Source organism: Neodiprion fabricii, chromosome 5 (genome assembly GCF_021155785.1).
Source record: "Neodiprion fabricii isolate iyNeoFabr1 chromosome 5, iyNeoFabr1.1, whole genome shotgun sequence".
Taxonomy (NCBI): Eukaryota; Metazoa; Arthropoda; class Insecta; order Hymenoptera; family Diprionidae; genus Neodiprion; species Neodiprion fabricii.
The window spans coordinates 32,187,493-32,199,498 of NC_060243.1; the positions used below are offsets into that span (position 1 = coordinate 32,187,493).

General features: G+C 42.9%; 1 protein-coding gene across 7 annotated transcripts in view; it reads right to left on the bottom strand.

The window, feature by feature from the left end:
* The window catches only part of LOC124182753 (forkhead box protein P1-like), a 212,794-nt gene that overhangs the window by 12,606 nt on the left and 188,182 nt on the right, over positions 1 to 12,006 (bottom strand). For all 7 annotated transcript variants that reach the window (XM_046570395.1, XM_046570399.1, XM_046570400.1 and 4 more), the window contains 7 exons: positions 9,997 to 10,527; positions 9,586 to 9,648; positions 5,298 to 5,547; positions 2,500 to 2,604; positions 2,233 to 2,407; positions 1,583 to 1,769; positions 500 to 815 (listed from right to left, as the gene is read on the bottom strand). In XM_046570395.1, the coding sequence (XP_046426351.1) occupies positions 500 to 815; positions 1,583 to 1,769; positions 2,233 to 2,407; positions 2,500 to 2,604; positions 5,298 to 5,547; positions 9,586 to 9,648; positions 9,997 to 10,527 (1,627 nt within the window). The remainder of the gene's footprint in view (positions 1 to 499; positions 816 to 1,582; positions 1,770 to 2,232; positions 2,408 to 2,499; positions 2,605 to 5,297; positions 5,548 to 9,585; positions 9,649 to 9,996; positions 10,528 to 12,006) is intronic.

A 12,006-nucleotide genomic window follows, 5' to 3' on the forward strand; every position in this document is an offset into this window, starting at 1 on the left:
GAACACCAAGTATTTATCAAATTGTTATACTTGTAAGCAGCGAGGATCTCTTCGACAGCACAAAAATGTAGAATACTAGAATAACGAAAAAAAGCTGAGACGTCAATACCTGGTTTTAAAATATTTCGAAACAGTAGAAAATCTGTTCGATTCTTTAGATTTCGATAATAACACCGGTCGACACGAATTTTGAGTCTGGGTCTTATTTATCAACGTAAAAAAGACGAAAAAAAAACAATCGTTACTAGTAATAAATAAAGGTTGTGGTTAATATTCGATGCATAGAATCGAAATTTATTCATCTCGATAAAAGCCGTGTAATTTGACAAATACCCAATGTGCGACCACTCCGTGACGACAATATTAATAAGAATCTGTTTTTGGTTAACCAACGTTCCTGAGGAAGACCCGAATTAATTTTGCCGAGGAAAAAAGAGAAGTAGTCTAGGTAAAAACTGCGAAGTCAAAGACGGTTAAACGGAGAATCAATTAATCTTACCACCGGCCAAGGACAGAGCAGACTTGTCGCTGATCCTCCTGCGGATTGGTCCGGCCATCGACGGCATACTGGGCATGCTAGGCATGCTCCCTGGCATGTTGGGCATCGGTGGCATACCTGGCATTGTCGACATGTTCGGCAGGGGCGGCATCGAGGCTGGCCCACCTGAAGAGGGATGTTGACTGCTGGCCGGCGATCTGACGGCGGAAACGAGTGCCGACATCGATACCGGCGAGACCTGGGACACCCCGAAATTAGGGGGCGGTTGGCTCATCAACGCCGAGGACAAATTAAGTTTCGGTAAACTCGAGCCAGTCTGAAAAAAGGCGACCAACATGTTATAGGTACTGGTGAAATCTAGCTATTTGGGGTTTCCCGGCTAAGGCCCGACTAGATCCTGACTAGCGTTCCTTACCGGGGCCCAGATGGGGCCCAAAAATTTTTCCCGACCAATCTTCCCTGGTCCGAAAAAAGAACATGTCCACGATCAACGGTGCCTGGAGTATTTTTCTCTATTTAGATTTTCGCGGTAAGATGTCGGGAGGCTTTAGAGATTCGGATCAGAGAGTCGGACAGAAGCTGCAAGGGATTACAATCAAGTTCTTTTGCGGTAGTAATCCTATGACTATACATAAGTAAATTAGCACCAACGGAGTTGAAATGTCTCGCAGCAGTCTTGGCTGAAAAGGGATGTAAAATGTAAAAAAGGAAAGAGATCACCGAGGGGAGTGAGTAGATTGAAAAGATTTTTCCTCGAAGGGTGTTGCAGATGCAGAGGGATTACACGCTAAAGATATTCGAGTCGGGAATCTTACCTGCACAGGCCGGGATGTATTAAGAGAGTTAAACCGATATTGATATTCCGGGACTGCCCAAGTTGTTAGGGGTTTTAATTAAGGTGATATAAATCCGGCCCGATATGAATTATTAATATCAACTCCATGCATAAATTAGCGGGATTCTCAAAGCTTCGGCATCAGCCGAAACGGCGAACGAAACGACGGCGTTTCGGGTCGCCAAAAACTTTTACGGAATCACGAACAACGCCAATTCACCCCCACCATTACCTTCTCTCTCACTTACCGATGATTCCGAGGACTTGGGGGGTTCGGGTGACGCCATCTGCTTGGCCACATGCAAATGGTGCATCATCGCCGTAAGTCTGTCCCGCTCCTTCTGCAGCTGGATTTCAAGCTGGGAAACAACCTGCATCTGAACTCTCGCTTGGGCCGTCGATCTGTCGTCCAATGTGTGCTCGGTGTTTAGGTGTCTGGAATTGGCACAAGGTTGTTTCGATTACGAAAACACAGACGGAACACCGGACCATAAGACGATAAGAATGCGCCTGGGAGCGGCCATCTCTAACGGTTTTTTGAAAGGCGAATGGCGAGATTAGATTGAAGGAAGACGGAGGAAGTGGTCGAATCTCTTGAATATTGATGAGACGTAGGCAATTAGCGTTTTCCCTCATTCCTTGTCCCCCCCCCCCCCCCCTTTTTTTATTTTCAACCAACGGTTTGTACCGATACAGGAAATCGTGGGGACACGATCGAGGAGAGACTTTCCGTTTTTTTTTTTTTTCATTTCTCACTTTCTCCATATCAAATATTTCCCAATTTTCCATCGCAACCAAACCCGATCTCTTCCCAATTCCGCATAAAATACGAAAATTTCCGGGAAACTCTGTACGCATACCTATGTATTGTGTGAAAATATTATTCTGCAAGACTTACTTAAGGAATGCCTGATAATCTTCACAGATCACTTCACAGCCTGGCCATTTGCATACCCCATGACCGTAGAGCGGATGAGCTTTCTCGTTGCTTGACACGTCTAACGGCTTTTCGTCGAGAGAGGACGTGCCGTTCATTTCCGACCGGCGACCGGAGACGATTGAATTTAACAACCCTACAGACAGATACACGACGTTGCAGTCAAGAGAAGAAACGGTTCTACGACCCATCCTCGACGATTCTTCCGTCACACGTATCACGACTTACCGTTCAGACCTCCCCCGGATTTGTGCGGATTCGAATTCTGGTGAACTTCCGTTCCGTCGGACGGCTCATTTTTCCAAACTGTCATACCGTCACCGGGCTGTAGACCTGAATTTTCAAATTCTCTCATTCACCTCGAGGTAAAGCTTAAGCGAAATATTGTTGATCGTTCTACTCTTGTGCCAAGATCGCGTCTCCTTATGTGTAAATTAGGGTGGTCCTTGCTCAGGGTGTTGACGAATTTTTTCCGTTCCACACCTCAGATCAACTTTAAATAATTAAAAAAACAATTGACTAATTTTTTCAAATTTTTACCAAAGTCAAAATTTCTCCCATCTTATTTCGATGAGAAACTTCGATCACAATGCGGACTATCTTGGAGTTGAAGTAAGAATCTGAGAAAATTAGACAATTGTTTTCGAAATATTTGAAGTTGATTCGGGGGGCGGGGTGGAAAAAATTCGTCAACACCTTAGATAAGAACCGTCCTAATGTACGTAAATTCGTGGTAGGATCGAGACGAGGATTTATTGCAGAAAAATTACCATAATTTCAAATCTATCAATCTATCCCGTATCTTCGATATTTTCAATTATTCGAGTTCAAATTAAGAACTGTACATTTATTTTTAGTTAGAATCAGTGTCTTATTTTCAACACTGAATAGCAGGTCTTAAACTGTATCGAAAAACCCGTATAGTTTTTTTTTTTTGTTCTTTCTTTCACTCATCATGCCATGAGCGATCGATCCTCGCAATCGATTATACCTAAACAAAGCTCCATCAAGCATATTGTAAGGTCACGTGAATTCAGCTTGTATTATATTGTGAAAGAAAGAAAGTATGTTGCTTGTTATGCACATTTTAATCTGAAGCGAACGTGTGAATGTTATTATATGTGCTTTGGAAGAGATCTTCTTTGGTTATCTGTATATATGTATATATGTGTGTGTATATATATATACGTATAGTCCATTATACATATATATATACACATATATACATATCACGTGTGAATCAAACCTGCGCATAACAATAATAATAATCTCAAGGTTTCAGTTGATGAGGAGGCGTTCAGGGGTGAAAACGGAAGTGCAAGGGAAACCCCAATGATATCGGGGTTAATTGACGGGGTTGGAATATAATAAAGGGACGGGCAAGTTTGCTTCACACGTGAACTTCGTATGGAAAATTATAGGTAGATTAGTTTCGTTTCACTTCTCAAGTCTCAAGTTTCTATTTTTTTTTGTGGCTGTTCTACAGTGCTCGACACGACGAAATTTTGCATTTCTCTTCAAAGTGTGAATTAATGTGATACAGCGAATGATTGAATGTCGTTGAAACGAAATCAAGGAGAGAAAAAAAAAAAAAAAAGAAAAATGACCCGAACGAAACGATTAGAAAAGAAGAGAGAGAAAAAAAAAAAAAAAATTGCAAGCTCGTTGTAATTTCAACGTAAATACGAAAAATTGATCGATTGTCAGATATCGTTCGTTGATTTATTTATTACGGATGATTTTTACATTTACAGTGAAATATATTTTGCCCGTGATTAGGGGGAAACTTTGTGTGAAAAAGATGGGGTGGGGTTGGGGGGGGGATAAGGTTTGGAATTAATCGCGCGTTCCTTCGAATCTTGAAACCGAAAGTTGCTCACTGGTGAGAAACGTGGTGGGAATCGGGTAGGAAATGATGCCTCCAACACCAACCTACCTTAGATACGTGACTGCGCATTGTTCTTCACATGAGATCATCTTCGGTAGTTTACTCTTAGCGGTACGTCTTACTATAAACAAAATAAAATTGTTTAACGTATTTGTCACGTGTCTCGGATTCATTACGACGGCTGTGATATCTGCCGCGACTTACGCAGTCGCGGAGCATCGTCGATATGTATAATTTGACATCGTGCCGTGAAAGACGGGAGCGAGTCGGAAAGAAAGCGAAAGAGAAAGAAAGATAGGCGGTAATGCGAAATTGAAAATATTTTCCCGCTCCTAAAACCGCCGTTGCGAAAAAAATATTATATGCGCGACAAAAAAAAACAAAAAAGTTGTACCAAACTTTGTTTGCTCATACAATTTTCATATTATTTCTCTCTCTCTCTCTCTCTCTCTCTCTCTCTCTCTCTCTCTCTCTCTCTCTCTCTCTCTCTCTCTCTCTCTCCTTCTTCTCTGAACATTGCCTGGATCGACAACAAGGCTCAGCCACACTTGAGATAAACAAATACGCGGAATTGTGCATGAGACAGATGGATATCGCACTTTGCACGGGTTTGCAAATATTGAAGAAAAACACACCGCAGAGAAAGAAGGAGAGTGTGTGTGTGTGTGTGAGAGAGAGAGAGACAGAGCCGTATGCAATAATGGTGTATCAGTTATTGTACGTGCTCGCATAATTAACAAACTAATCGCGATACCGGATCGTGACGTGTAAGTCGCGTATTAGTGCGTCGTTTCAAAGTACAATTTATATTCTTCAACGGCAACATATACACACCTCTACTCGAGTGCAATAACATTATTGTTAACCGTAGATGTACGCGATATGGCAGCAGCAGCAACAACAACAACAACAATAAAAACAACAACAATAATGATGACGATGACAGTGATAACAAAAGAGAGGAAGAGAATAAAAGGGAGAGAGAGAAAAAACAAAAAAAAAACGAAAAAAAAAATAAAAATTGAAAAGAAACGACAAAATTTATCCAAGAAACAAAAACTTGGCACCGCAGCATCGCGGTTATCGGATAATTCATCACGTAATATTTTCTTCACAACACAACGCCGGAGTCACTCACCCGACGAGTGATTGTGACCCTGAAGACCAAGACCCTGCTGCAGTAGATACTGTCGCTGGGTAATCTGGAGCTGCTGTATTAGCTGTTGCTGCTGTAACGCGAGCTGCTGAAGAGGTGCCGACGCCTTCTTCTTGTCCGCAGTCTGCAGTAGGTGCGTTTGTTGTATTAAATTGAGTTGCAGCTGCTCTTGAAGCTGCTGCATAGCTTGTTCCAACTGCTTCCTACCCAATTCGGCTAGCTGCTGTTGATGCTGAAACGTGGAAATGGATTATCATTACCGTCGGGAATCGTTCATCGGACGAATATACATACGTACATGGTCTTACGTTCGAATTCACACAGCGGAATATCTTGTGAACGGCGCGTTTTTGAAAGATGAGAAAAAAAAAAAAAAAACAAATGTTTGAAATAAAAATTTTATCATGCATTATCGTACCATTCTTTCTGTGGATTGCTTTTTCAAACGAAAATGTGTCTTTTTTGTTTTACAGATTTCGATCCTGCAGAAAAAAAAAAAAAAGAAAATATATATAAGACTTTTATTTCAACCATTTTTCTTTACGACACAAGATTTTCAAGATTTCTCAAAATCAATAATAAATGTACTTTGTGAAACGTTAAATTAAGATAAAATGTTATTTTAATACATTATATAAGAGCCGGTGTCTGAACAAAAAGACTCAATAGGACTCGTTTCTTGGTTTCATTGTCAGTCGCTGATTAGAATAAAATTCGGCGTATATCACTATCCGTAGATCTAGTATCTCGATGATCATCTTGATCTTACGACGCGTCGCGTTACCGTCTAAAAAGTGTCAGTTACGCAGAAACGTAGGGTGTTGTTAATATTTCAAGGTATGGGGGGGGGGATGAAAATAAACTGAGCGTGTGCTCAGAAAAGGGTGCAGCGTAGAGGGATAAAGAAAGAGAGAGAAAGAGAGCGAGAGAGAGAGAGAGAGGAAAATAGGGGATGGAAACGGGGCGAACGAAGCTTTCCTCCGGTTCACCCTTCCTTCACCCTCCGCGGAAGGTTGCGCGACAAATAATTAAAAATCAGATCAATAGTGTAACACTCACCCTAGCTACGGTTTGAGAAAAATGGTGATGGTGGTGGTGATTCCAGCAGATTTCAGGATACTACGTTATAACGAACGGTGGCGTTTCAAAAAAACATGGATAATAAATTGTTGCGAGGTTCGTTCGTTCTTTACTCCTGATGCAGCACAGAGCGGATCCTTTTTCCTGTTTTCTAATTTTTTTTTTTTTTTTTTTTTTTCTACCAATATACCTCTACTTGAACCGATCTCGAAAAACGAACAAAGCCCTCCCTCCCCCACCCCACCCGCCCTCCTCCATCCCTCCTCTCTATTCGCTAATTTAAACGTGGTTATACAAAACAACATCTCCACTGCAATTATAATCTGGCTGGGTAATCATTATAAATGAAATTTCTTTCACTGGATTAATTGTTATCGCAGTTGTTATATACAGCTTGTACAATTTACGCATACTTTCGTTTCTCTTTATTTTTGTTTTTGTTTTGTTGATGCGGCGACGTGATAAACGGTCGTTCCGTTGCTACTAAGGATCGCGAATTATAATTCACATATATACATATATACCAAGAATGCAGGAATAATATGAAGAATAAGAAAAGTTCGGCTAAAATATCCTCGGGCGTGTAACCGATGGGTAAAAACGGGGGGTGGGGGTTTGAGTCGCGGGGGAGGGAAAAAAAAGCAGGGTGAGTTCGGTCTCCAGGCAATTAACTATCGCCATCAGCCACTCACCCTCTCCCCCCCTCCTATCCCCCTCCCTCTCACTCTCTCTCTCTGTCCGCTTGTTTGTCTTTGGTGTTCGCCGTCACGAATGCCGTGGTCCCCACCCTGCTGCCCGTTTCCTTCCGGGCAATGAGATGCCCCCAACCCCCGGTCCCTTTTAATCCAACGCAATTTTTTATTTATCAGTGTATTTTTCAACGCCGGCACGCTGTTGTTAGATAAATGTGCCTGTTTTGCAAACAGCTGTTTACCGGTAGACGTGAATATACGTACGTAAAACCCATACGGTTCTTCCGTACAACAGATTCTTTTTTTCTTCAGTACTTATACAATTGTATATTACACCTCGTGACGTTCGTTCCGCCGGTCGTATATGTACTAAAAAAAAAAAAGTGTATTCCTTTTCTTTTATTTTTCTGCCATCCGCTTTTTAAAGAGCATAGAGAATTAACCAAGCTTCGTAGGTGGAAGAGGATTATCTCCGTGGGGTAACAAGCTTCGGTAATAATTTGGTGGAAAGGACGTTTCACTTCCGCCGATTCGGTGACCGTCTGACCTTTCCGCAGATCCCCGTTACTCGGTGTAATAATATCGCGGCTTGGGGTGTCTAGATATCTGAGGATCACGGCCAGGGCGCAGTGAGTTAAATAAACATTGAAAGCTTCCAGAAAATACATCGTCTATAGGGTATATGTACAATTTTAGGATACTTTAGCACCGCGTGTGGACCATCAATTGATCCATTTGTGGCCGTATAAATTACATAGAAATGAAAGCATGGCGACAAATTCCACGGAACAAAGTTTGATTTCCAAGCCCTCGGGTGGTCGAAAATTCCATTGATATTCACTGTAGAAGATATTCCTGCGGTTTGGATATTTGATTGGATAAATTTTTAGTGAAAAATAAAAAAAAAAAATAATAATAATTAAAACACTGTAACATGGCTGTAGGTGGAAGGTCAAAGATGGCGATTACCACACGTTAACATTCGTAACATCAAAGGCCGACTCTATGATTTTTAAAACTGGAGTCTATAGATTTAGAAAAAAAAATAGTTTGCTATAACATCGCAACGATTGGTGATACAATATGGTAAAAGCTGCTGTTCGGGATTCCAGGGCATCAAAACCACCCTTTCCTCAACCCACGTGCGTGTTATTTTTATTCAAACTTCACTGTTTTTCCTTCACCAGGAGCCGCCAAACGGGGTTGGCGTGGCGGACCTTTCTTCTTTCGCACGAGGTCAGGGTATTCGGTGTGCGCGGGGGATGAAGAGAAAAGGCTGTTGAGCACACGGGGAAAGCATTTCGTTCCGTTGATACGCGAATATCGTTATGATAACAATACAGAAGGGACTGCCTGTTTGCTCAGGCCCAGAATCAACCCTCTTTCCGCACCTCTCACACCCTGCTCTCCTCTCACCGCCTCGTTCCTCAGTCGAATAGTGTCGATGCGTCTGTCCGGCTAACTGGACTCCCCTTATTTCACCCTGGATCCGACGAAACAAGAGAGAGAGAGAGCCGTCTCGCACCGCTATTAACAACGCGATGTGCATCCACCGTGGAAACAAAAAGTGATGTAGATGTATAAATTTTGTTCTTTCGCCATGCGTAGTAGGACAGATGTGCCCCGATCGAACGAAACGTTTTAGGGTAGATGGAAGGCACGTGGTTTTTTACTAAAGTGATTTTTACACCCCCTCCTTACTTCGGACAAACAACGCGAATTGTGTATTCTGACGGGGTCTTAAGTAATGTTCGGTTTAATTAACTTTTCATCAAGGCAGTGGTGGTACTTTGTTGTTTTATTTTTCTTTCCCCCGTCTTCTTTTGCTTCTTCTGTTTTTTATTCGTCGATGTCCCGGGCGCCAACTTCAGACCGTTGCCACTTACTGCGTTATTATGATTAGGTTTTTCATAATTAGAATTACTCCGATCACCGAGGGTGGTGGACGTTCTGGATGTTGGCGCAGGAAGGATGAGTGTTTGGCGATGGCTGAGTACTCCGCTTCGTATTGGTAACGCGGTAAATTTATGAAGAGAAAACGAGACCGAGAGATAGATAGATAGATAGATAGTTAGATAGATAGATAGATAGATAGATAGATAGATAGATAGATAGATAGATGGATAGATAGTGACGGAATTTTCTAAGATAGTTGGAAGACGGAGTGCTAAACAACGTCATCTCAACAAGGTGCCAAGAGAAATGAAGAGAGAAAGAGAGCCAGCGTATGTTTGCACCAGAAATTTATTCCACGAAGCCATACGGCGGTGCTGGAGGACCGATGAAGGGTTATACTTCTTGTGAAAATATCATGATAGGTACACACCGGAGAAAATATTTGCTAAGGAAAGATCGAAGTCGGGGAGAGAAAGTGGCAGGAAGGGGATGAAAAATTTTCAAATTCAATTTCCTCGTTCCGTTGACCGATCTTCCTATTATATCAACCACCCATCCAACAAACTAAGACAAAGAATCACACAGTAGAGTCTTTCACTTACGTTTTTTAACGAAGAGAAGTAGCCGAATCTCTCATGATTAGCAACGTGCTCGGATGTCGAGTCCTGAAACATGATAAGAAAAACCAACGATGTACTCGAAGCTCGTAACAATATTCAAAATGTTCAGGATTTTCTGATGGCAAATCGGACGTCAATGATCCAAGAGTTCAAATCCTGAATCCGGCATGGGAAATCAGGTAGGATAAGCTTCGCAATTTCGATAATCGAGATTCTAAAACAGTGATTACAAGAACTTGCTAGACTCTGGATGACAAATTTTGACCCACCAAGTTGAAATTGGATTCAAGAAACGGAGAAAAAGGTTCCAAAGAACCTACCCGTGAAAAAACATTCTTGTACGCAAGAATGACTATAGATAGAAGAACCATTATTATTGAAAACATGACGAACCTGATGATGCTGCTGCTGTTGTTGCTGCTGCTGTTGCTGGAGATAGAGGGTGTGCTGTTGCATAAACGACTGTAGCTGGCTCGGGCTGAGAATGTGTTGCTGTAGAAGCTGTTGCATCTGATGAAGCCCACTTGCGGGGCTAAGCATCATCTGCGATGTTGTTTGTGGTAACTGTTGCGGCGGCCCTCCAGGTGATTGTCCCTGACCAGCAGGGGTTGGAGGACTGCCTTGTTGGGGAGCCTGAGGACTCTGTCGGGGGCTGGGCTGTGAACCAGGAGCGCCCGAGCTGGGCTGTTGGGACTGCTGCGAAACGATGGGTTGCTTTTGCTGGGTCATCGGTGCGACAGTCAGTGGATGGTGCCCGGGAGGACTGAGCTTCCCATTGCCTTGGTATTCGATGTTGCCCTCGCGCTGCTGCTCGCTGTCAATCTCTTCACGAATCCGATCACGTTCCCTACCGTCACGGTCTCTACTCGCCACTGATGCTTCACGCGTCTCTTGCTGCTTCAAAGCACTGAACAGCGACGCCGCCTGTCAATGTTAAACAAATAAAACACGGCTCGTGAGAAGGTTATACTCCAAGTTGGACGGCTACACACCGTTGAGAAGAGGGCACGCGGCTTACACCGTTCTATCGTCACACAAGCCAACAGTCTTGAAACAACGAACTCTTCGAGAATACATTTTTTTTTTTATGATTCACACCTTTGCTACGAACAAATGGCAATTGGAAAAAATTACCAAACGATACCAGAAGCCGTTGCATGAATCGAGACATCGGTGAGATTGATTGCCTCTACGGTTCCAATAAAATGTCTACTAAACGTTGATTATCACTAGGTATGTTACATATATCTCTTCATGAAGGATCACATCGAAATGTCGATTCCAATATTTCTGCTATTATATTTCCACAAACTGCAGCACTGCCGATTTGAAGGTTTGAACCTTGTAGAGGATCGGACGAAGTCCTGAGGGTATTTGCAACAGTGGTGTCTGCATTATGCAGTCTCTAGCTACCATTCATTGCCGAACAATTTCTACGTGGAACGAGCGCGCTTGGCGCGGTTGAATGGGTTCAGGGTAAAGAGTTTTCCTTTATTTTCAACAATATTGATCTTATCTAATGGTATTCGCTATCGAGCCCGAGGTAGCTTCGCCACTGTTTGACTGACTAACGCTGCTGGCTTCTCCATCCTTCCCACCAATCCACCCACCCTCGGCTCTTTCTCTCTTCCGCGAAGTAGCTTGCACGCTGCCACTGTTTACATGGTGGGATTTGTTTTATCAAGTTCTATTATCAAGGAGATCGCGGAGTATATTCAAGCAAAACTCTCGACGCTCTGCCCGGTCCAGGAAAGAGTAAGAGAAAGAGAGGAAGAGGGTTAGAGGCGGTGAAAACGCGAAGCGTGAGAGAATTAGGCGTGACGAGACTTGGTGGAAGCCGGATATATTCTGATCCTGCAGTCAGAGTTTCGCGGTGAATTTTACCGAAAACAGTTTTCGTCCCGTTCCCGTTGTCTGTCGCCCATGTTTCGCGCACCTCTTCTCCACCACTACCAGAAATTCTGCCACCTCTGCGTCCTATGCTAATCCTATTTGTGTACGATTACGTATGTTTATAACATGCAAAGAAATTCTTGGCGGAACGTTATCAATGTTTAGTCAGGAGCGTGGCCTCCCAGAGTAGGTACGACGGTGTGTCGTTGCTGGTGGTGCTTGGTTGGCGGGTTCTCGACTGAAGTAAAATGAATATACCTATATGTGTACGGGGAAGAAGAGAAAAAAAAATGGAAAAAAAAACGAAGGAAACGGAAAGAAAAATAAAAAGGGTGCACGGAGAGAAAAGGGGACAGAGAATGAATCAACGAGTGTGTGGCGAGTGAGTGAGTGAGTGAGTGAGTGAGTGAGTGAGTGGTTTGGCGAAATGTTGTTGAAAAGAAAAACAGAAGTGTATAGGTAGTACGTAGGTAGGGTACACGAGCAACACGGCAAAGGGGTATTTCCACC